At 47.6% G+C, this 24,744-nt stretch overlaps 2 protein-coding genes across 2 annotated transcripts; one reads left to right on the plus strand and one right to left on the minus strand.

Annotated features, from left to right (window-relative positions):
• The first annotated feature begins 627 nt into the window (after positions 1-627).
• On the plus strand, positions 628-3,253 carry LOC117041964. The gene is made up of 3 exons (XM_033141355.1): positions 628-953; positions 1,903-2,011; positions 2,483-3,253. Exons 1-3 carry the CDS (start codon positions 690-692, stop codon positions 2,971-2,973), a joined length of 864 nt encoding a protein of 287 aa, XP_032997246.1. The 5' UTR covers positions 628-689; the 3' UTR covers positions 2,974-3,253.
• A 468-nt stretch (positions 3,254-3,721) lies between these two features.
• Positions 3,722-15,953, minus strand: DALRD3 (DALR anticodon binding domain containing 3). Its single transcript, XM_033141356.1, has 13 exons — positions 15,732-15,953; positions 13,951-14,249; positions 13,188-13,456; positions 11,843-11,901; positions 11,626-11,748; positions 11,259-11,329; positions 10,737-10,795; positions 9,814-9,896; positions 8,127-8,250; positions 6,849-6,907; positions 5,539-5,652; positions 5,360-5,428; positions 3,722-4,148 (listed from the first exon to the last, which is right to left on the minus strand). The coding sequence occupies exons 1-13, from the start codon at positions 15,918-15,920 to the stop codon at positions 4,029-4,031; spliced, it is 1,638 nt and encodes a 545-aa protein (XP_032997247.1). The 5' UTR covers positions 15,921-15,953; the 3' UTR covers positions 3,722-4,028.
• Between the last annotated feature and the right edge of the window lie 8,791 nt (positions 15,954-24,744).

A 24,744-nucleotide genomic window follows, 5' to 3' on the forward strand; every position in this document is an offset into this window, starting at 1 on the left:
GACTTCAGAGAAGTGTGACTAGCCCAAGGTCACCCAGCAGCTGCATGTGGAGGAGCGGAGACGCGAACCCGGTTCCCCAGATTACGAGTCTACCATTCTTAACCACTACACCACACTGGCTCTTGAGTTTTCTCTGACCCCCCCTTACACGATTTCTATTTCCACCAATCAAGACTCCTCTTCCGAGTCAGGGCTTTTCACTTTTCGGCTGCTGCAGCTTGTGGCACCAGTTCAGAGGGATTTGCTCGGTTGCGCAGAGTATGCTGCTCCTGTCCTGCACTCAATAATTCAGCAGTTGAGCCCTGGAGTGGCTGGAGTTACTGCCCCCCCCAGCAGCGCCATGCATATTTCATGGTCCAGATTGCAGCAACGGGGAGGTCACACCAAGACCCCTTTGTGTGCAAGTTCAGCACTTGGGCGCTGCTGTCACGCACTGCCGATTCCCAATGGCCTTCCATCTATTTGGCTCCTGGATGAACCACTAAGCTTACTGCAAAACAGGGTGACGCTGTCCCGAGCTGCACCGATCGTGGGATGCACCCGGTGGTGTAGGTACCAAGAGGACGCCGAATAGCAAGCTCTCCAAGCCGTTCCAGACCTCTCCAGGCGCTGTGTTGAGCACATTGCTTCCAAGCACCTTGACACTGCCACCAACAAACCTGGGATGCTACAGTTTGGTCCACTCAAAAATGCCGTTCCAGCCGCACTTGGTCCCCAAAGCCAGACAGAGAGGGGCTGGCTCAGAGCAGCCACAGCAGATGACCCCTCTGGAAGCAACAGGCCTGCTGCCTTCGGTGGCTCAGCGAGGTTCAGCCCTGCCCACAGCGAGTGTCACCACCCACCCCGGCTGTGCCATGAGGATGAGTGTGACCTCCGGCTTCAGAAGGTGCCAGGGCCATGCAAGGACAAGAGAAGATCCTGCCAGAGGGAAGTGCACAGGCTGGCTGGAGAAGGTAGGCAAAGCCCTATTGGTGGGGCAGGGTGGAGATATTGGTGCATTGCCAGGGACAGATAAAACATGTAACTCTGCAGGGAATTAAACTCAGGCAGGTCAGAATTCTGGATGGCATTGATGCAGAGGACCAGCATCCTTGAATATTCCTGCCTTCACAGCACAGCTGTGTTTGCTGGTTCGTGCAGCGTGGATACCTGGCTCCAGGCCACCGCTTGCCAAATGCTCACTCCTCCTTCCAGATGTTGTTGGCCTTGCAACTCCCAGGCAGCCAGACTTAATGGTCAGAGGTGATGGGCGTTGCAGTCCAGCAACTTTGGCAACGCTTGTCATTAGGCAATTAGGATACACATGGGAGATACCCTTAGGGCTTTGAAATTCACACAGTCATGGGGCTAGCCCTGGTACAGAGCCTGCGCTGGAGAAGGAAGCTGCCTGGTGGTGCTTCTGCATGCCTCCATGCTGGTTTACTGGTTTCAGGGCAGAGGAATAGACCTGCCATTGTCAAGGCTGAAAAAGGGGTGTGTTAGCTGAGGCTGAGATGCCCTTGCAGGGCTGTATGAGATGCTCCAGTTTTACTGAAGTCCCATTACAGAGTTGCTAGAATAGATAGAATGATCAGGATTGTGTATTATTCCTCCCTGCAGCAGGGTTATGCATGCTTTCTGCTCGTGGTGTTCTCCTAAGACTTTTGACCAGCAGTACAAACTCCACTGCTGTACATCAAAACAGTTGCCCACCAGTAAGAGAGAGTTCGAGCTCCACATAGTCCCGTTTACACCTGCCCAAGACTCACAATAGCTGCATATTGGGACTGAAACTGAATAGTATGTGCAGATGTTATACCTCAAGAGTCACAACCCATCTCTCACAGATTGCTGTTTGCTTTATTGAGCTACAAAACTTAACCTCCTATATCTTTCTTTCCCCCCACCCCCTCGCCAATCCAGGTAGGAGCTGCAAACAAGCACCAGAATAAAACTGCTCCCAAGACTCCCTTAACCCCAAGGCAAAACAGGATGGCTCTTCCCCAGATTCCCAAAGGAGGCAAGGTCTTTGGTGAGTCTCTGGTGTCTGACACTGCCCCACCTGCCATTGGCAGGATTGCAGAGAGCCTGGCACTGGGCTAATGCTCTCTTGCTGGTGGTTGGAAGGAGGCTGTGCTGCTGTGGGGGGAACGCAGCAGGTTCTAGGGCTGCTTAATGTTGAGGCTTCCATTGGATCCCTGGCCTCTGTTGAGGGCACAGAGATCATATGCAGGGGCAAAGGGCTTTGCGGGGAATGCAAGCCGGAACAGAGGTAGCAGGGAGCACCTGCGTTCCTCAGAGGAAAGGGGCGCAGGCTGGTGCCGACATCATTCCCCAGGGAGTCGAGCGGGGGTGTCTTGTATCAACCAGATCCTTCCCCCACATTGCCCTGCCTCAGGAATCCCCTGTGCACCCAGCCCAGTGCCACACTTGAGCCCAGTGCTTGAGTCCCCTGCCTCATGCCTCACTAACACTTGCTCTGCTCCCATTTCTCTTGCCTCAGAGAAACCAGGCCAGAAGCTGCCATGCCTCCCTGCCTCCTTCTCCCGTGCCAAAGCAGCCCCTTTGGGCACTCCTGACATGGCGCCCTGGAATGGGCCCTCCCAGTCCGAGACCTCCTTCCATGCCCTTTTCAAGCCTGTGGTGTCCTTCTTGCACAGTGTCCCTTTCTCAGCAGCAGCGGGGACACCCAGCTCCTGCAGCTTCTTCCAAGACCACCACGGGGAGAAGGCGCCGGCTGCCGAAGGGGAGCAGAGGCAGAGGACCCTGATGCTGCAAGGCAAGGCGAAGCAAAAGGCCCGGAGCAGAGGCTCGCCCAGGCACTTCCGGAGCAAGTGGCAGGGGGTGAAGCTGCCGCCCGTGCCCAGCATCACCAACCTCAGCTTCAGCCGCAATTTCACCTTCTCCTTCTTTGAGCTGCCTCCGCATCAGGGCCCCCAGTACTGGGTGCAGCGCCAGCAGCTCATCCGCCTCCTGATGAAGCAGCTGCAGTAGCGAGCCCTGGCCTACCTCTGGGGCGCTGGGTGCGAAACAAGAAGGACGACCACCAGGTGCAATGGGTGGAATTGGCAACTTGCACCACCTCTCACGGGAAGATAACGCTAAATTCAGCCTCGAGCCTTGGAGAAAGCGTCCTCCTGGTTACAGTGGGGCCCACAGAAATAAGATACGCACAGCCCCCATTCAATCAGCTTGCCTCTCTGCTCCACAGTGAAGCTGCTGACAGGAGACGCTGGACAGTTTGTCAACGCTGGCAACATCTGTGTCCTCTCTCCCTCCCCCCCCCCCAAATCCTTATCCTAAGCAGCAAGCTGATGCTGCAGACATGAGCCTCTGCCCAGCCTGGTATGCACGGAGCAAGTCTTTGCAACAGCAATGGACAACAAACTCCCCCTGCTCTAAGCAAAAACTTTGCCTTCTGCCCAAACGGCAGACAAGACACCTGTGTTTGTGTGAGGCTATGCAAACTTTCTTTTCTGATACGGGGTGCCAAAGATTTTCCGTATGCGGGTGGGGAAATGGCCTAGATGGGGGTGGGGCGTCAGTCAGCTCAGAACAGAATAAAAACAACCAGTGAACCACCATTTGCACCCGTCATCTGTGCTTTCTTTCGGATTGCCCATATGCCCGCTTTTGTTGTGCCTTCGACCCGCTGTGAGCAAAATGGGAGGGGTAAAAGCAGTGCAACCACTACAGTGCTTAACCTGTGTGCTGCCCTCCCCCCCCCCAGGGGAGCTTTTAGTCTATATGTTCCTAACTGGAATGTCTCAACTTTGGCTCCACAAAGAATTTCAGCAGGCCCCCAGCATCCGGAATGTAGGCGAAGCCTGTGCCCTCTCTCCTCTCCAGCATTGCGATTTCAAGTCCAAAACACTGCATATATCCGGGCCAGGCTGAGCTGTGATGGATGATTGTCCAACAGCAACAGTACTGCACGCGCTCTCCCCATTCTTGATCATGTGACTGCGCTGTCCATTGCTCCTCGCAAGAGAGCTGGCCAATGGGAGGGCCGCTGCAGGTTGCCTGTAGTCACACCCCTGCAGTCTTGCTCAGATCTGGCTCAGAGGAGGCAAGTGGAGGGTGGCCAGGGCACTGCAGAACACTTCTCTCACTGCTCTCATCAGCTGCAACCGGGCAAACATCTGACCGAATAAGTGGGGACGTGGTTCCTGTGGGGAGCAAAAATAGGATCGTCACAGGGACCTGGTGCAACCCTCCGGTGCTCTGAGGGCTGAGTGGCGGGTTTGTGCCCTCCCTTAATGGGTGCATTTCTCCATTAGCGCCCATGGACAGGGCCACCTTCATCATGCAGAGGGCGCTGTGTAGACCTGAATTTTGTGGGAACGAAGGCTAATGTGCCAGGTATTATGTTATTGATAGCTTTCTACGCTGTGACAGTGGTGTCGGTGACGGCATCAGCTGACTCTGAGCTATTAAATTGATGCCTGTCACTCTCACTCAGAAAGGCAAATTACACTTGTGGCTTTAGGCTCAGAAAGCCGGTCCTTTTGTCTAACTCTTCACCTTAGTCAACGTTTTGAAAATGTTAGTACATCCTAAATGGAAGCTTCTAGTTTGCAAAGCTTCAGAAATGAGCTTCACGTGGTGGGAACAGGAGTGCTCAGGAGCCTTCTGCTCCAAAACTACCTTCCTCTTTACCACGATTCTTGCAAATAATAATAATAATAATAATAATAATAATACGCAGAGGATATAAAATAGAGCAAGGCTTCTTTTCTTCACTAGGTATAGTGCAGCCTTGGCATGGATGACTGAAGTTGCCAACACAGCCGCCTGGCTCAGAAATAAATAAAATATGCCAGGTTATGCCCAAGCTGCCCCTCACTCTTCCCTTTATGAAAATGGTTAAACAAACAAGGAAGCCAAAGTTCACCATAGCTTCCTGTTCTGTCCGAACCAGGAAACTATGATTGATGGTTTCTAAGCAAGCAGAGATGTGAAGCTGCTCTAAGATGGGTTACAGATTGCGGCTTATTTGGAAATCATTAACTGTAGTTCCAAGTTCAGACACAACAGGAAACCACCGTTAAATTTCAGTTTCCTGGCTTAAAGGAGGAGCGAAATAGCTGCCAAAGAGCAGTCTGCAGGTGGACAGAACTCGAGACATGTTCTGGCATACGAAGTCTGGAACTGACAAACCGCTCCCTAGGCTTCGCAACTCTACAAAGCCGAGCCTTGAATCCAGATGTGAGGATTCAAGATCAGTATATTTCAAAGCGAGCCTATTACAAGTTTACCAGACTTGTAGCAAATGCACCTTTCAGGTGAGATGTTCATTGTGTGGAGAGGGCCTGAGCCGATGCGGTGTGGACTTGCAACTCAATGTATACCCCAGCGACTCTCCTCCCAGAGCACTTACCCCTAGGATATGCACCCGGTTGTAGTAGGAACTGAAGTCCATGCTCAGCTGGATCAGGAACTTGCAAATCTGCAACACAAAGCGGAGCGATGCCAGATTCACCTATGGGCACACCATAAAGGGGAGGGGGGAAGGCAGCACAACAGCCCCACCTCACAATATCTGAAAACTCAGCTCACCACCTCCGTGCTGGCTGTGACTCTGAGCCCAGCGCTGGAGATGGGCACCTGCATCACTTGGCTCAGGATCTCGTGGAAAGGCAGGATACTGTTGAACAACAAAAGCCACTCGCCCTGCAGAAAGAGAAGAAACCTGGGAGTCTCAGTAGGCCAGCCTTCCCCAACCAGATGTTTTGGACTACGACCCCCATCATCCTTGACCACTGGCCGTGATTGCTGGGGCCGATAGGGGCTGTAGTCGAAATCATCATTAGACCTATACTCATCCCCCAGTTTGTTAATCAGCAAGAAGGGAACCAAGCAATGAGATTTCGGACACAATAAGTACAAGCACCTGACAGTGGCACAGAAGCGCTCTCTGCAGCACACGGCGGTCTGGATTCTGTGAGCTGATTTGTGCAAGGCAGGTGTCTTGAGGCCTGTTTTGTAGCAGAAAGTTTGGACAATATAATGTTTTCATTTTCAGGGGCCCCCTGAGACGTTTTGGCACCGAAGGCAATACACCTTGCTACTGCACCCACAATGCTGGGAGGGCGTGAGGCTCTGCAAGGGCTTCCCTTTGAGGAAAAGCCCTTGCAAAGCCTTGCCACCCTACCAGGCTGGGGGGCTAAGATTCGCTAGGGGCAGCAAAGATGGGTAGTGGAATACAGTGGTACCTCGGGTTATGTCCGCTTCAGCTTACATATTTTCGGATTATGTATTCCGGTAACCTGGAAGTGTTTTTCGGCGTGCGTGCGATCTGCGCATGCGCAGAAGCGGTCTGCACAGTTCGCGCATGTGCAAAACATGATTTTCGGGTTGTGTACTTTTCGGGTTACAAACGGCACCCCGGAACCAATTAAGTACGTATCCTGAGGTACCACTGTACTCAGCTGCTCTGCTGCTGCCAAAGCCTCCCTTACCTGGGTTGCTTCTGTGGGGGGCAGCACAGAGCGTCTGTAGGGAAACCGCTTCCTGAAGCGGTTAGCTTCACCCCGCTTCATGGGTGGGCTGGCTCTGCATATTTTAGACCCTCCTCCATCCTTTCTATCAGTTGCCCTAACTTGGCTCAACTTGCCAAATGATGTTTGTGTTCCCAACAAATCCAGCTGATCCTATATATATATAGGAGCAGCCCTGCAGGCCTGGATCGTTGTGCAGGTGGTGACCATTTCACACAGGGATTCCATTGTCAGCTTGTCAGCTGAGCGTGTATAAATGCCCCCTACCCCCATTCTGCCTTCTTCCAGGTCCAAAAGGGCCCACACATTGAAAATCACGCATCAATTGGATGTGCCTAAAATGTTCGCCAGCTGTATTCTTTTGTTTACCTCTTCCCTGAGAGATGCATAGTTCAGCTCTGAAGGTTGAGGAAAGGCTGGGTACAGACCTGGAATTGGATGGGAGAAATTTGTTACCATAGGGGCATCTTAGGCCTTTCGGGGGATGCAATGATAGCCATACCGAGGGATTCACATTTCCTGCAGCAAAACTCCAAACCTGCCAGTTACAGAGAGCCATGCAGATTAAACCAACATTCCTAAATTTGCTCAGTTTTCTTATTTTGTTTTTTTGTTTTGTTTTGTAATTAATCCCAACTGCAACTAAAAAGTGAGTGGGGAAGCTGCAACGTTCAGGAGTTCTAAAGGGCAAAATAAAGGGCTACGTGGCATTTGGGAGAGCAGCAATAAACAGGATGCGTAAAAGGGGAAAGGAGCTTGGGCCGTGGAGAAAGACATAAAGGGTTATAGGCAATGCGAGCTCTGCTCAAGAGTAGATCTGAAGTTAATAGACTTGACCAACCTAGGTTCACTGATTCCAGCAGGTCTACGCTCAGTTAATAGACTTGACCAACCTAGGTTCACTGATTCCAGCAGGTCTACGCTCAGTAGAAACGAGCTGAAGGCAGCCCAGAGTGTGTGGGTACACCATCCCTCAACCGCTAGAGCCACCACTTTGCCCTTCTGGTTTCTAAGTCTAGGAGGCACTGCGTACAAGTTTCAAAGTCTGCCTCTGTAGTCATGGGGGTGTGGGTGTATGAAAGGGGAAAGTGTCAAAATTCCACATATGGCGAACGTTTTAATATCGGGTACCTTTCTGAATGCTTTTAACCAAGCCAAGGAGATTCATAGTTTCTGGCCATCTGCTACAAATCACTGGCCAATGCAAGGGACCCTCCCTCCTCCAGAAAACTCATTATGATAACAGCCACGGCAGGTTGGCTGCTCCTAGTCCCAGGACCGACGGGGCCCCACGAGCATGACGCGCAACAGAGCCACAAGCAAGTTGTTTCCTTGAATCCTGGATCACGCGACTTAAGTACTGGTCCAGCCTCTCAGGGAAGACCTAGAATCGTCAACCAATTCACAGAATCATGGCCGACGTGGCACAGTCCAGTTACAGGTAGGTAGCTGTGTTGGTCTGCCGTAGTCGAAACAACATTTTAAAAATCCTTCCAGTAGCACCTGAAGTATCTGAAGAAGTGTGCATGCACACAAAAGCTCATACCAGTAACAAACTTAGTTGGTCTCTAAGGTGCTACAGGAAGGATTTTTTTCTTTCTTTAAAATTTTGTAGCACAGCCTGCGTGAAGAGGGGAGGGCTCTCACCTTGCTCTACTGCCCGCTGGTATGTTTCAAAGAGTGTGGCCAGCCGAGCACAGTTGTACATCACAAAGGCTCCACTCTTGGTCCCTTTGGTGGAGATGCTGGTCTCCTCCACATCCAGGAGAACCTGCGGATGATGCAAACATCAATGCTGCAGAGCTGTCAACCTTCCTTTTTTTTGCATTGGGAAACGGCCATAGCTGTCAACTTTCCCCTTTTTTGCAATGGGAAATGGCGCTGGAATTATTATTATTATTATTATTATTATTATTATTATTAGTTATTTATACCCCGCCCCTCTGGCTGGGTTTCCCCAGCCACTCTGTGTGGCTTCCAACAGAATGCTAAAATACAATAATCTATTAAACATTAAAAGCTTCCCTAAATAAGGGAATTTCCCGCAAAAAAGGGCAAGTTGACAGCTATGATGCTGGGTGGGGTGGGGAGCAGGCGAAGAATGTCAGGTCTAGCCCTGTTCCCAAGAAGGCCCTAGCCTCCCCTGCAAGCTACCAAGGTGCTCCTTTCCAAAGAATGAAAGTGAAGGGAGCACCGGCCATCATCTATCTCCACTTTCCAGAATGGGTGGTCTTGCCCAGGCCAACCCAGACTCCCTCCTCCTGGAAGAGGGATTCTGACAAATCCACCTGCATAAGGCTAATTTTGTCTGTTCATTTGCAACTGTCCTTTATTAATGGCCCATCACATCCACATCTGTCAGGGTGATGATAACCACCACCCCTTCCCTTGGCCCAAAGTAGCCCGTTTCATTCTTCCGATTCACTCTAAGCCAGTTTGCTATATGTCCCCAAATTCATCTACCCTCCCTAGTGTTGCAATGCCTCTGTCCACTGTCCCCATACCTGTGTACCTAATTACTGTTTAAAAAATGGGTTATGGGTTTAGTTTTGTTTGGTTTTGTTTGGTTTTGTTTTCAAGTGAGGCCTTCCCAGCTGCTGTAACTTGGGACTGTAAAGTGAGGGAGTGGCTACAGCAAGAAGCGTGATCCATCTTTTAAACCAGGCATGGCCAAACTTGGCCCTCCAGCTGTTTGGGGACTACTATTCCCATCATCCCTGACCACTGGTCTTGTTAGCTAGGGATGATGGGAGTTGTAGTCCCAAAACAGCTGGAGGGCAAAGTTTGGCCATGCCTGTTTAAACGCTTCTGGTTATTCAACAGCTGGGATATATATAGAAACTGTATCCCACAGCCAATGAACTCTTAAAAACTCCTGTCAACGAATTTTATATTCAGGATAAAATACATAAACACACACACACACACACACACACACACACACACACAAAAGGTGCTGCCTCTGACGGTAGAGCCCAGCCACAATGGCAATCTTCTACCTCCTCTGTCAAAGGCAGTATGCCTCTAAACACCAGTTGCTAGAAATTGGAAGTGGGGAGGGTAGCTGTTGCACCTTGTGAGTTTCCCACCGGCACACATAAAGACAAGATGGGCATTTCGCCAAATCTAGCAGGGCTCTTACATTCTTCATTGCAATACAGCAGCCTTGTCTTATGCTGGCATGAACCATTAAATGCAGCGCAAGTATAAACCTTACGAGTTTTCCAAAGAAAGCAGTTCCACGCAGCTGAAATCATGCCACTTCCACCCATGACCAACCCAATCGCCTCCTGACTGCGAATGCAGCACACCTGAAAGGGGCTCCTCCGCTTACCTGGTTCCGATGGTTCGTGCTCAGCATCTCAAATCGGATGGCAGCTGATGTCAAGACGCCGACTGTTTCCGTCCAGGTGTCGTCTAAAGGAAGGAAGCCGGGGGGGGGGGAGGACGGGCAGTTACAAAACCATTGATAATTGAAAGCATTCCTTTTTTTAAAGAAGCTTTTGATTCTATTGCCACTTAATGGCTCTTGTCTTTTGGCTGCTGTTTCTTAGTTTGATAATTTGTGTTTCAGTGATTGGGTTAACCGTTGTTTTAATGTTTGCTTTCATTTTTGTAAGCTGCTCTGACCGACTCCTTTGTGGCAGGAGAAAGCACGGCTATAAATTTGTTAGGTAAGTGATTTATAAATATATTTAAAAGGAGCTCAGTGGAACTGGAGTGTTTGGTGAAAGAGACCACTTGGGGGCTGGGGGGGCACCCAGGAGGAAACGCTTACGGCTCCCCTATCCGACAGGGTGAAAGGAAAGTCTGGTAGAGTAATAATAATAATAATAATAATAATAATAATAATAATAATAATTTTATTTATACCCCACCCTTCCCCGCCAAACCAGGCTCAGGGCGTCTAACACCAATAAAATCACAACAAAAACATAAAACAATTCATTAAAATACAGATTAAAATACAATTTAACATTTAATTTAGACTGCAGCCTCATTTTTAAGTAGCCCACCAATCACACCAAAATAATGAAACATCAGGGTTAAACTGAAACCAACCCACAGGCCAGGTGGAACAGCTCTGTCTTGGAAAGATGCCAAATCAAGACATCCAACTGAAGTGAGCAAGAAACCCAGAATAATAGGAAGAACAACCCCCAACGTGCCAGCTGTAGGACACATCTAAACCTCCCAGAAGCAGAAACAAGGAGACAGAACAGCACGCAACAAATGAAGAGAGAGACAAACCTTTACCTTGAGAGAGGTCTCCATATTTCAGCACTGAAGCCTCATACATCTGGGAGTTACGCAGCCTGTAAGCAAGGAGATGTTGCAGCCCCTCAGAAAAGAGAACATGTCATACCTAAAGTGCCACGGGCGCAAAATCAAATGCTGAATAATACTAGTGCTGGTGGAAAAAGGAGGGGAGAGAGGCCCCACCCACATGCGCAGGCTCAGTACCGGCAGAGCTTCTCAATGCATTCTTCCCCAGGCCAATGCTTGGACCGCAATGCCAGGAGCCCCACCACACTCAGGACTCTGGAAACAAAGCTGTTTGTCCAAAGTCAAGAATGAGTGCTTAAGACAGCACCGCAAACCAGCTGCTTATCAAGCGGCTGTAATGCAATGATTTCCACGAGCGACCAAAAGGTAAGCGCAAGCAAAGGTGTGCTTTCATCACCAGCTTGCCCTTGCGGAAAAATAACCGCTCCATTGTTATTAGCAAAGCGGAAGGGTCCTGCGTGGGAAGGGTCCTGGCAGAGAAATGTAACTTACTGGAAATACTGAAGAGCGCCCATGGGAGAGGCACAGCGAGTGACTTTGACAGGCCCACAGACAAGGTGTTTCTAGGGAATAAACAGATAACAAAGCATTAGTCGCCCGCAACCACCATGTGCCAGCTTTTTGCAACAGAAAGCAAGCTCCCCAATTGGCATAAATGGGAGCTTTCCTCCCCTCTTAAAACAACAACAACAACAACAGAGGAGGAAATTCCAAATGGGGCTGCAGTGAGGTCAAAGGTAAAAGTCCCTTCCCCTAAGCCACGGTCTCAATCTGGCCCCACAGCAACCCAACGTAGCAGGAAGAGCTTTACACACAGCTTGTACTGTAGGCCATCCTGGAAAGAAAGGGCCCTCTTCACCTGTGAAACTGCAAGCACTCGTGGGGCTAACAGCCTCAATAGCAAGTCCACCTTCTGCTGCTGGAAGGCCTCCTGGCTGCTCACCACATGCACAATGCTGCAGCTTTTTTCTGGTGCAACCACCTGCAGAAGAGCAACAACTCACATGAGATGCAGAGACCACACAAGAGGGTTGCTCAGTTCACCCCTGGCTGAAGGTTTCCCCCTGTCTACTCACCGTGCACTGCAGGGCCACACGCTCCAGCTCAGCCACATGGCGCAGCTTTTCCTCTGTCACTGAAAAGGAATAAATTATTATTATTACTATTACTACATGTATACATGCATACATAGTTTTATTTGCACGCTGCCTTTCCACAGTTCAAACCATGCTCAAGGTGGCTTAAAGGTAAAGGGTAAAGGGACCCCTGACCGTTAGGTCCAGTCGTGGACGACTCTGGGGTTGCTGCGCTCATCTTGCTTTACTGGCCGAGGGAGCCGGCGTACAGCTTCCGGGTCATGTGGCCAGCATGACTAAGCCGCTTCTGGCGAACCAGAGCAGCGCACGGAAACGCCGTTTACCTTCCCGACAGAGTGGTACCTATTTATCTACTTGCACTTTGACGTGCTTACGAACTGCTAGGTTGGCAGGAGCAGGGACTGAGCAACGGGAGCTCACCCCGTTGCGGGGATTCGAACCGGCGACCTTCTAATCGGCAAGCCCTAGGCTCTGTGGTTTACAACATATAAAAAAGACATAACTACAACGTAACAAAAGTAGCCATAATCCGATAAATTTTAAAAATACAAAACCAAGCTGAAAAATTTCCACGCCAATCGCAACAAAATCTAAAATGAAGATACAAAAAAAAAAAAATCCAACAGCAACAACCCCCCACTAAACCACCCAAAAACACCCCAGCCTCACCTTTCCTACAGACAACTCAAGGTGGGATACATGGTTGTCCCCATGCGCCCCCAACCCATTATATCCTCACAACAACCTTGTGAGGTTGGTTGGGCTGAGGGTCAGTAACTGGCCCAAGGTTACCCAGACATCTTCATGCCTGAGTTAGCACTTGAACCCTGGTCCAGGTTCCAGTCCAACACTTCAACCACATTGCCACACTGGCTCCCAGGAAATATTGTGTGAAGGGTGTTCAGTTTCTGCTCTACCTGCTTCTGCAGCTCCAGAGCTCTTGTTTCCTAAGGCTTAGTGCAACCAAGTGGAACTAATTCAACCATGATCCAGCCACAGCTATTTCCTTGATAAAAACACCCGTCAAGTCAATAGACTTGGTATAACAGCATTGGACTGGGTTTCCAATTATTTTATTTATATTTTATATAGGTTAGGCTAAGAGAAAGTGACAGGCCCAAGGTCACTCAGCAAAAATTCAAACGCTTTTCTCCCAGGTCCCCTAGCCCAACACTCTAAGTGTCACACCACAGTGGCTCCCATATTAGCTTGGCAAGTCATCTTCTCAATCCTCAACCTACATTGTTGTGAAGATAGATACAAAAAGATCCCCGTCTCAGGGATAAGGCAAGCATCTGTTTAAATGATAAAATAAAGTGCCTACCAAGAAAGACGTCCACATTAGGGTCATAGCCCTCCAAGTCTTCCTGCTGCTCCTCAAGGAACCCTTTCAAGTGTACTTTGCACACAACTCCATTCTGCTCCGTCTGGTCAAAAGTGGCATGAGAACATTGGCGAAGGTTTTCCTTCATGGCTAGAATATCCTCAGGGCTTTGGGAGGCTTCCAAACCTGAAGGCCACTCAACTCGTAGCCGATGCAGGAATCTATGGATTTCCTCATCAACCGAAGATGGGACCAGGTGTACGTCCGCCCTGAAAGGCAAAGAACCACACAGAACATTGGCCATGCAACCGCCAAAGTGAGCAGAAGAAAAACTCTCCATATTCTACTCAAAGAACAGCTAAAGGTCCAGTATGGGCTGATGACCTGAGTGCTGTATTTAAAGCGTTGACGGTAGAGCACTGCTTTCCAAATCTGAACTTCTCCGCAGAAATGAAGGCTAGAACCCAGAGCTCTCTTAAAAACAGGTAAGATTCTCAGAGTGTTGCTGAAGTCCTAGAAAGGACAATATTGTTCTCTCCAGGACAAGGCACATTCACAGCTATATAACCAGCTTTGAACTGTGGGGAGGACAAATTAATGCTGCAATCGTCTGCATGCCTACTTAGAAGTCAGCCCCACTGAACACTGTTGCATCTACTTCTCATTGTGTTTAAAGTTGTAATAAACAAATAAGAAAGCCACACATGTTTCTGGATCCGTGATTGACAATTAGAATAGGTCCATTCTAGTTGCATCTACTAACCCTTGAGCTCGGAGTGTGCCTGCGAGGTGGTCAGTAACCAGGATGGCTCTCAGGTGACTCAAACTCAGCGAGTTCAGGCCCTTGCATCCGTGCAGGGGCACACAGTTCAGGAGGATGCTGTGCCCGTGGGCTGTGTGAGGGGGCTCTGCATACACAGGAATGGCTTTCAGGATCTGCTCAAAGACAGCAGGCCTCTCTAACTGCACAGTCAACCCAGCTGGGCTCTTTTGGCAACTCCGGATGGGTGGCAAACCTGGGCGTTTAAGTGAAGACACACTCTCAGCAACGCCATCGGGAACCTGTTGCGATATAAGAAAAGGCAGAAGAGTCAAGGAGCGTCGGCTTCCTCCTGGTTTGGGCTGTTCAGGAGCAGAAACAAAGCAGTTCACCATGTAGTTAGATTTCTTAAAATAAATTGGGCTTTTTAAGCTAAAATGCTGCGGGTAACATTTTAAAACCTGGTCTCTAGCTCACTAAAATAATCTGCTGCAGGTAAATAATTAGTAGGTGACTTCTCCAGTCAAGTCATGTCTAAGATACGTGGAAAGAGGAGTATAAATAAAACATGCAATGATAAGTGTTGGTGCTGACCTTTAAAGCCCTAAACAGACTCGGCTCAATATACCTGAAGGATATACTACGTCTCTACCCCCATCGTTCAGCCCAGACACTGAGGTCCAGTGCTGAGGGCTTTCTGGCAGTTCCCTCACTGCGAGAAGTGAAACTACAGGGAACCAGGCAGAGGGCCTTCTTGGTGGTGGTGCCCGCCCTGTGGAACGGCCTCCCATTAGATGTCAAGGAAATAAACAACTATCTGACTTTAAGAAGACATCTGAAGGCAGCCCTGTTTAGGGAAGTTTTTAATGTCTGATGTTTTATTGTGTGTGGTTTTTTTTTAATATTGGGCACACGGGTGGTGCTGTGAGTTAAACCACAGAGCCTAGGGCTTCCTGATCAGAAGGTTGGCGGTTCGAATCCCTGCAACGGGGTGAGCTCCTGGCAACCTAGCAGTTCGAAAGCACGTCAAAAGTGCAAGTAGATAAATAGGTACCACTCCGGCGGGAAGGTAAACGCCGTTTCCGTGCGCTGCTCTGGTTCGCCAGAAGCGGCTTAGTCATGCCGGCCACATGACCTGGAAGCTGTACGTCGGCTCCCTTAGCCAGTAAAGCAAGATGAGTGCCGCAACCCCAGAGTTGTCCACAACTGGACCTAATGGTCAGGGGTCCCTTTATCTTTACCTAATATTCTGTTAGAAGTCACCCAGAGTGGCTGGGGAAACCCAGCCAGATGGGTGGGGTATAAATAATAAATTATTAATTATTATTGTTGTTGTTATTACCATAGAATTGTAAGAGTTGTACAAGCCCCCCTAGGGTCATCTAGTCCAACCCCCTGGAATGCAAGAATAATAATGATAGTAAATCACAAAGCACCACCTAACAGCTGGAGGTGGCAGGTACCTCACAGTGGAGCTAACTACAGTATCTGCATACCAAAACAAAATAAAAAATAAAGAAAAAGTTCCTTCCAGTAGCACCTTAGAGACCAACTAAGTTTGTTCTTGGTATGAGTGGTATCTGAAGAAGTGTGCATGCACACGAAAGCTCATACCAAGAACAAACTTAGTCGGTCTCTAAGGTGCTACTGGAAGGAACTTTTTATTTTGTTTTGACTATGGCAGACCAACACGGCTACCCACCTGTATCTGCATACCAATAAATGGAGACACAGTACAGGCAAGGCAGCCCCGCCCCCTTTTCGCGAAGGACACGCCCCCTTACCTGTCCGTCCGCGAACATCGCCATCAGGGCAGCCTGCGGAGCCAGGAAATCCCTGCTACGTAAGTTCCGGGCGCTGCTCTCCTTGAACCAGACCGGGCCGCGAGCACCGACCACGGCCTTTCCTCGGAGAACAGCGTTCAAGGCCTCCAGGGTCTCGGAGACAGACAGGCGGCTCTCGAGCGTCTCCATGGCGACCGCAGGCGCCGGCGACTCCGAAATCCTTTCGAGGAGGGCGGGGGAGGGGGGAAGTCCGCCCGGTTTTTCCAGGATGTGATGTCATGATAGAAAATAAACATAGAACTATAATATAGACTGACTTCCGGGTGAAGCCAAAGCCGGGATGGGAATCGTAGGAGTGGGATTCTGACACCTTTGATATTGTCGAGTCTTTGGGCACTTTAAAACACAGTTGGTTTTTTTAATGGCATAAGCTTTTCATCAGCTCTACTGAGGCTTGCGCCATAATTAGTTTCTTACACCACATTGTCATAGCCATGTCTACTCAGAAGTAAGTCCTGTTGAATTCAATGTAGTTTACTGCCTGGCAAATGGGTATTCTTATCATTTTTATTAATAATAATTCAACTTATATACTGCCCTATGCCTGGAGGTCTTAGGGCGGTTCACAGAACAAAATCAAAATAAAAACGGCAACCCAATAACCCCTTAGTATATCTGTCAACTTTTCCCTTTTTTAAGTGAAATTCCCTTATTCTGAATAGGATTACTCGCAAGAAAAGGGAAACGTTGACAGCTATGCCCTAGGATTGTATCCCTAAGCTGTATATACATATGTAGCCTTTGAAAACACACACGGGTCATAGCATTTTTTTGTATATGTTGTTGTTGTTGTTGTTCAGTCGTTCAGTCGTGTCCGACTCTTCGTGACCCCATGGACCAGAGCACGCCAGGCACGCCTATCCTTCACTGCCTCTCGCAGTTTGGCCAAACTCATGTTAGTAGCTTCAAGAACACTGTCCAACCATCTCATCCTCTGTCGTCCCCTTCTCCTTGTGCCCTCCATCTTTCCCAACATCAGGGTCTTTTCTAGGGATTCTTCTCTTCTCATGAGGTTTGCAATTCTGCATGCCTTTGCATGATAACCTAGAGTCTAAAATGGCAGCTACTAGGTATGTTGTCTGTATGCACAGGTGGACATGATGAATTGCATTTGTTGCTTTACTGCCTATTTGAAAAGGTCCTTCGGAGCTCTTTGCAATCTCTGTTATAATGGACCTGGACAACCGAGTGTCATTAGCAAACTTGGCTACCTCACTGCTCACCCCTCACTCTAAATGATATATGAAAAAGTTAAAAGCACAGGTCCCAATACAGTTTCTTGGGGAAACTCCACCTTCTACATTTCTACATTTATTCCTGCTTTCTGGTTTTTGCTACTTAACCAATTCCTAACCTACAAGAGTACTTCACCCCTTGTTCCATGGGTGCCAAGCTTACTCAGGAGTCTTTTGTGACGTAACAGACATTTTTGGAAACTATATTTGTAGTTTTAAATCTATCAATGCTTAATTGTTGTAGTTTTTTGTTGTTGTTTTCCTCATCCCTATGTTTTTAGCTGGTCCTGTTTTATCTGTAAGCCACTTGGACTGGAGTCCCTGTCAGGGGAAAAGATGGAATATAAATCTTCTTCTTCTTTAGTGATCAGTTGTAGCTGAGTAAGATTGTCTTTCATGAACAGTCTTAACAGCGAGCCTGTAAGTGACTGTGGAGGCCAATTCTGTATCCACACGTCCTTCCACAGTGAGGACATAGGTTTCTGGGCGGGAATTGGTCACGGTGAGGGTTTGCCAAATGTGCCTTCCTCTTAGCATGTTTCCCTTTTGTCCTGAGTTTGAGCATCTTCAAAGCCCATGACTGTTCTCCAAAGGCTGTTCTCCAATTGGAGCGCTCGCAGGCCAGTGTTTCACAATTGTCCGTGTTTATCCTACATTTTTAAAGTTTTGTCTTGAAAGAGTCTTTAAACCTCTTTTGTTGTCTACCAGTATTTCACTTTCTATTCTTGAGTTAGGAATAGAGTAGTTGCTTTGGAAGACGATAATCAGGCATCGGCACAACATGACCAGTCCAACGAAGTTGATGTTGCTTCGAAACTGGTGGTCCTTAAGAGTAATTTGGAAGCAATCCCACTTAATAGGATCTTGAAGGGCTTGAATGTTCATTTTGCACATTGGTTTCCTTCCTTGAAGCCTGCATTGAGGTATCTTGATAGCCAACGTAGAACGCATTGATCAGTGATCCATCCAGCAGTCATGGGCACTCATCATAGCTCCGGTAAGGAGCACATCACTTATAAATAATAAGTGTTACTGGTGTGAGAATCTCTCAGAGACTGTGTCAAAAATTATAGGCTGTTTGCATTTTTATTTATAGCCTGGGTGGCACTACGAACAATGGAAACTATTTGAAATAAACCAGAAGCAGTAGTGAAACATCCCCAAGCAACTCCCCCTGTCCAGGCCAACAGAAATGCAAACAAAATGTAGACACTGAATGTAATATTTCTAATAGCCAGTGGAGGCTAGTCCATATGGGCAAACGAAGCACTGCTCCACCAACCTTAGTCTGCCCTCAGCCAGCCCCCACCAGCCCATCTTCCAATGAGTCCAGCGTGGTGTAACTGCCTCTCATCTTCCTCATCTGTAGTCTCAGTGTTGCCGTTATAAAACATAGCAGAGAAGAGAACAGGAACAAAGCTTAAGATGAGTTGGCTCCACTAATTATTGAGTGTACTGCTGTCTGGATTCCCTGCCTACTGCTCTACCAGTCTCAGTGGACAGCAACCTCTACTGCTGATTTTGCACTTTTTAAAAACATCTAAAGGTTTCCCTAGAAAACAGCACATTTGCGGTTTCTAGCCAGCTATGCCAATGAGATTAGGTATTACTCTGGGGAGGACTGAAGTTCCAGGGCATTGATATTCATGCTTTCTTAATTTAAGCAATGATCCAATAGCATAGACTACAGCCTGGTAGTTCATTCATACTGTTGTTTATTGTGGACAGTAAGCTGCTTGTACCTGCGTTAATTTTCTGTTGTCCATATGACGTTCTCCACTACCTTCCTGCACCTGGTTTTCTCACATCCTCTCCCTTTCAGATTCAGAAAATCTGGATTGAGGGAGAGGAAAGTGCAGGAAGATGGTGATTTGGAGGAGGACGTCATCTAGACAATGAAGAACGGATGGAAGGGCAGGAAGCTGCCCACATGCAACAAAAGTATGAATGAGCCCTTTATTTAGTTAGAAGGTGGTGTTTTTTGTACTGTAAACCACCCTTTCACTCCTCAGATGAAGAGCAGTATATAATATTTAATAAATAATAAAGAAGATGTCTATAGGAGCACTGGGCTCCTTTTGGAGGAAGCAAGCGTCAGAGAATGAATGAAAAAAAACCAAAAAATCCCATAGTTTACAAAAGTTATAAAATCAAAATATAGTAAATATGATAAAATACAAACAAATATCAGAATAGAATAAACAAAGTCCATTGTTGTAAAGCGCAAGTCAGCAACTCAACAGACTTGCCAATGCCATTTTGTTTTGGAAAGGACTAGAGGTCACCCGTTTCAGCCCCCTGCTCAGTACAGGAATATTTGTTTATATTAGTTAATTTATATTAGTTATAATCTTGTATAAATTTATTTGTTGTAAACAATGCTTGTATACCACTATTCATAAAAGAAAATCACATCAGCTATAGCATGCTTGACATGACCATCCAGTTTCTGCTTAAATACCTTCACTGAACAGGATCCACCTCCATCCTACTTTTCTTTGTGCTACAAAATTAGGTTTTACTATCCGTTACATGGGCCGGGTGTGTGTGGAATATTGCTGTGGATTCAGATTTGTGGGTGTACTATGCAGAATATAACATGTGACTGGGACACACATATTTATTGGGGGTGTATATGTCTTGCTTTAACAGGATGCAGGGTGAAAACGTCACAGAGATTATTTGGACCCTGATTCTCCACATATCTTCCAACTTTGTTTTTACAGCTGTGAATGAGAGATGCAGAGTTGAGTTAAACCTTCCTCAGTTAAGGTTTATCAGCCACACAGGAAAGAAGATTAGATTATGCCAGAGAAGGCTCTTTGATCTAAACAGACATCTTTCTCTTTTTTTTTCTTGCACTGCTCTGGCTACATGGGGTTTGTCTTAAAAAAGTTAAACTATGCATACAAAATGAATTTTCGCACTTAGTGACTAAGTTGGGGCCAGTGGGTCCACTTAGCTGAATACCACCAACTGGGTAGAAATCACAGGGAAAGATTTCACCTCAACATTAGGCAAAACTTCCTAACAGCCAGAGCTGTTGGACAGAAGAACAAAGTGCCTTGGGAGGTGGTAGGCTCTCCTTTGCTGGGCAGCTTTAAGCAGAGGCTGAATACCAGCTGATAACTGAAGTTGCTTCCTGCATTGAGCAGAGAGGGTTGGACTTGATGACCTCCAAGGTGCCCTCAGCCCTATGAGTCTATGAAACCTCCTGTGTTTATTTGGAAATGGATAAAGATAATGCCTCAGCCCGGTTTCACATAAGCACATTAAAACCACGGCATTCAGCAACTTGAGTTTGCTTGCTCTCTTTTTCTTTCTCTGAATGTCATTTTCAGCTCTTGAGACTGCAGCGATACACATAAAGCAGGGAAGGAGCACCTTCTCCAACCCAAGGGCTGCATCCCTTTGTGGGCAGCCTTCTGGGAGCTGCAGGCAAGTGGTGGGCAGCACCAGAGGCAAAAGTGGGGAGGACAGTGGATACGACCCTTTTATTTGAGCAGTAGGCTACATTCCTAGCTATGCAAACCTTAAGAGGCTTCTGTGCCTCAATTTCTCCACCCTCTTGTCCACGCAAGCTGAAGGTGTTATCACAGTTCAAAGCCCTCAAGGAGACCTTGAAGCAGGGATAGCAAGGGAATGTGGCCTGGGGAGCATCTAGTGGGCCTGAAGTGTCACATCCAACCCTTCCCTGGCCTGAGATCCCCTACCCTCTGCTGTAAGTGTTCATTATTCAAAAAAGGGCACATGTAATTTTCATTGGATCTGAGTAATCAACAAGTCAGAATTCAATCTTTCCTTTTTTTTGGTGCAGTTGCATGTTTTATTTCTCAGCAGAGCACAACACACGTCACATTGGCATCTCATTACCTGGTCTCATCCGACACACTGATGCACCCCCTTCTTTGTTGAGGTGGCAGAATCTAAAAAGGGGGGCCCGTACTTTCTGCACCACCCACAGCCAAGAGATGATCTGAGAATTCCTTCTCACGCCAGACCAACTACTGACTGTCAGCTGTGGCAGAAGATTTCCCCCTCCCCACAGCCCCGCTATGGTTCCCTTGGCACTCCATTGCATGCCCACAGAAAGTAGCTGTTTTGCATCCAGCCGGGGGGGGGGGGGAATGGATAGCTGGGAATACTATTATCAAGGGTGCAACAACAGCAGCAGTAAGCCTAGCCCCTTGCACTGATGCTCCTGCTGGAAACCCTATTGTGAGCAACAAGGCTGTTGGTGTTCTGTAGCTTGGGCACTAAAATATGTCCTTGACAGTTCGAGATTCAAGGCCTGTTCATCTTCAGTCCTATGTATGCTCACCCGTTGCTTACCTCTGAATAAACACACAAGGGATTATGCAGTTCATCTTCAAACTAGAGCCATCTAGTCCTTCCAGATGCAACTGGAGACCCGACAGAACCTTAGTCACTGGACTAGACTGCTAAATCGCTTTTGGCATGGCTCATAAGGCAAGCCGAGACAATGTTCTTGGGCTCCGTTGACATGCCCCAAGCAAGGCTGCGCTGGAAGCTTCCAGCTAAGGAAAATGCACTTCCGTGGCAGCTTTTCAGTTTTGACCCTTTTTTAATCCAGTGGAAGATCTCAAAATTAAATATTGAGAGGTTATAGCTCAGTAGTAAAGCACATGTTTTGCAGGTACAAAGGACCCAGGTTCTATTGCTGACTTCTCCAGTCTTAAAGGGAAATCCTCCACCCGAAGGTCAACCTGGACGGACCTTGCCAATATCCTTCCTCAACCTCCTCCAGATATTTGTGGGCCACAACTCCCAGCATCCTAGATCACTGAATTTGGTAGCTGAGACTGATAGGAGTTGGAGTTTAACATTTGGAGGCACCATGTTGGCTAGAGTAGATAATAACAGACACTGTAGCAATTGTGTATATTCAGTACTAGGCATTTTTGTGTCATTACTTACCATTCGCAGGTTGACACACAGGACCTATATTACTTATTTACATGTTCAACCATTTGGAAAGTGCTTGATTCTTTCCCCCTAATTCCCCGAGAACTTTTATTTTACAACATGTGCTTCGATTAGCAAACAATTATATCAACATTCCCATTTGGGCCTGTTCGGCAACCAGAATAAGGAAGGAGTCTTGGATGCAGAGCTGTTGTTTGGGGAGTTGGTTTATTATGTTATCTATTTGGTTCTTAGCTTAACGTCCTTTCGGCTTGGCATGCAAATAAAAGAACGAGCATCTAATTTGTGAGTTCCTTTCCTCCTTACACGCAGCATGACTCACATGACCTCTCACATGTATACTTGTACCACACAGAATAATTTATATGAAAGGACTGTCAACTTGCATGGGCCAGATCCAGTGCGGTAGAAACCTCATGCATTCGCTTCTCCTTTTACTTCCTGTGCAAGATTATGCAGCTGTAGGAAACAAACCCATGAGAGACTAGAAGCAAGCAGCCATCCTTGATGAACTAGAATCAGCTATTTACTCTTTGCTAGGAGGACTATGCTATGGACAAGACGCACGACATTGCATGAAATGTAATCCTTGGGCCTGGAAAAGCTGCTCACTTGTTCACCCTGCTGTATTTTTTTTCATGGGCCCAGTTGGGATCCTTGAAAGAGCTTTGGACAGACACGACATCCCCGTGGCCATTGCGTCTGCTCGCTCAGCGGGAGTGATCGTGTCATTCCAAAGCAATTTCTTCTCCTGAACCTCCCTGTGCATGTGAGATATCTGATCCATTCTAGGTGCATTCACACACAATAGTCTCTTCATGCCTGAGCACCAATAACTTTTTTGTTTGTTTGTTCTTGGAACATCTTGCAGGGAAGAGAAATGTCTCTTAGAGAAACTGGTTGAATACAGGAACATCGTCTTGAAGCCAACCTGGCTCTGTTTCAGCGGGTGCCTTCTGCAATTTGACATAACTAAGTTCAGCCAGTCACCAGCTTGGGGAGGAGAGATTTGCAGGTTAAGGGTAGTGGTGTCCTAGGAACGTTCCTGGGCATCAAAGGTGTTAAAATATTCACAGGGTAGGGCTTGGAAAGCCCCCTGCTTGAGACCCTCCCCCTGGCCCTAGGGTCCTGTTCAGAGTCCTGAGCTGTGTGAGCTTCCATAGGAACACATTAAGAGCCTTTTGGATCTGCCCAAAGGTCCATCTAGTCCAGCATCCTGTTCTCACAGTGGCTGACCAGATGCCCATCAGAAACATGCAAGCAGGATCTAACCACAAGAGCATTCTCCCCTCCTGTGGTTTCCAGCAACTGGTATTCAAAAAAATTACTGCTTCCGATCCGACTATGGAGGCAGAGCACAGCCATTGTGGATAAACAGCCATTGATGGCTAGCAGCCATTCCACTATAAGGCAACTCCTCCTTGGATAAATGCGCTGGAGAAAGAAGAGTTTACTACCTGTAATCTCTCTGGTCAAAAGAGCAACCGATTGGGAAGATGCGTCACTCCTAAGGCTTTCAAATCTTCAGCACATCACTTCAATATGTGCCCAGCTGTAAATTACTTCTGGCAGAATCAAGAAACAGTGGCAGAATCAAGATGCAGTGAAAACTGAAGATAGTTATTTATGTTCTGATCAGGGAGACTGCAGCAAAATGTTGCAGTGCACACCCTCGCATCCTAAGAGGAGTGCTCCTGTTCAGGGTTCCAGACAGCAAGGCAGGTGAGCATGCTGCTCAGTTCTCATTAGGCTGCTGCTGTTCTTTAAGTGGGGGTGGGGCGGGGCTACCCCTTTAAGTGTTTTTTTTTTTCAAAAAATGTTTTGTACTGTTACAAACTCCAGGGTTCCCCCCAAAAGCAGGTTGATACTTCACACTTTTCTCTCAGTGGCTGCCCTTTTAGCTGCTGTGTTGTCAGCACTTCACCATCTAAGTTTGCTGTTAGGAGCAGGGGTATCCTACAGTTCATAAATGACCTCGAGAGCTACAACTCTCAGAGCTCCCGGAGGACAGGGATTGACTGTTAAATCACAATGATAATTATAGGTAGGTGTGTGTGTGTGTGTGTGTGTGTGTGTGTGTGTGTCTCAATGGCCCTCAGCGCCACTTACAAACTAGTTTCCATTATTCTTTGAAGGAGGGCATGGCAGCTCAAAGCAGCACGACACGTGACCGTTTAAAATGTTAGGATACAAGGAGCTACCAATAACTGTCCCTGACGTGATAGATAAGGTATATCAATCTTTAGCCTCAGTAGTCAATGATCTTTTAATGTACCAGCTTCCCTTGCCTCCAACCATGCTGAAAACCCTCGCAGTCTTAGGGATATATCTCCCCCCCTTTACACCACAAGAGATAACAGCAGCATCTGTGCATCTTTAGCATTAAGAGCCACATCATACTTTTATGCGGCTATTGGGTGCGCTGGTTTCCTCCCCCATTTTGTTGTGGTAAACGCATAACCCGCTTTCAATCCGTTTTAGAATGCTGCTGTTGTTTTTTGCTTGGTTTCCATTTTTAGATCATGTCTGTTTGCTGTGCTGTGGGGAGGAAGGGCGGGGTATAAATAAAGAAAACGTAGGATGAGGAGAAGCAACCCCTAAGGCATTGGGGGCACTGGGGGGGGAAATCTCATGCACAGGGGACGACTTCAGTCCTCTAGGCCAGTGTTTTTCAACCTTTTTTGGGCAAAGGCACACTTGTTTCATGAAAAAAATCACGAGGCACACCACCATTAGAAAATGTTAAAAAATTTAACTCTGCCTATATTGAC

This window comes from Lacerta agilis, chromosome 2 (assembly GCF_009819535.1).
Source record: "Lacerta agilis isolate rLacAgi1 chromosome 2, rLacAgi1.pri, whole genome shotgun sequence".
Classification (NCBI taxonomy): Eukaryota; Metazoa; Chordata; class Lepidosauria; order Squamata; family Lacertidae; genus Lacerta; species Lacerta agilis.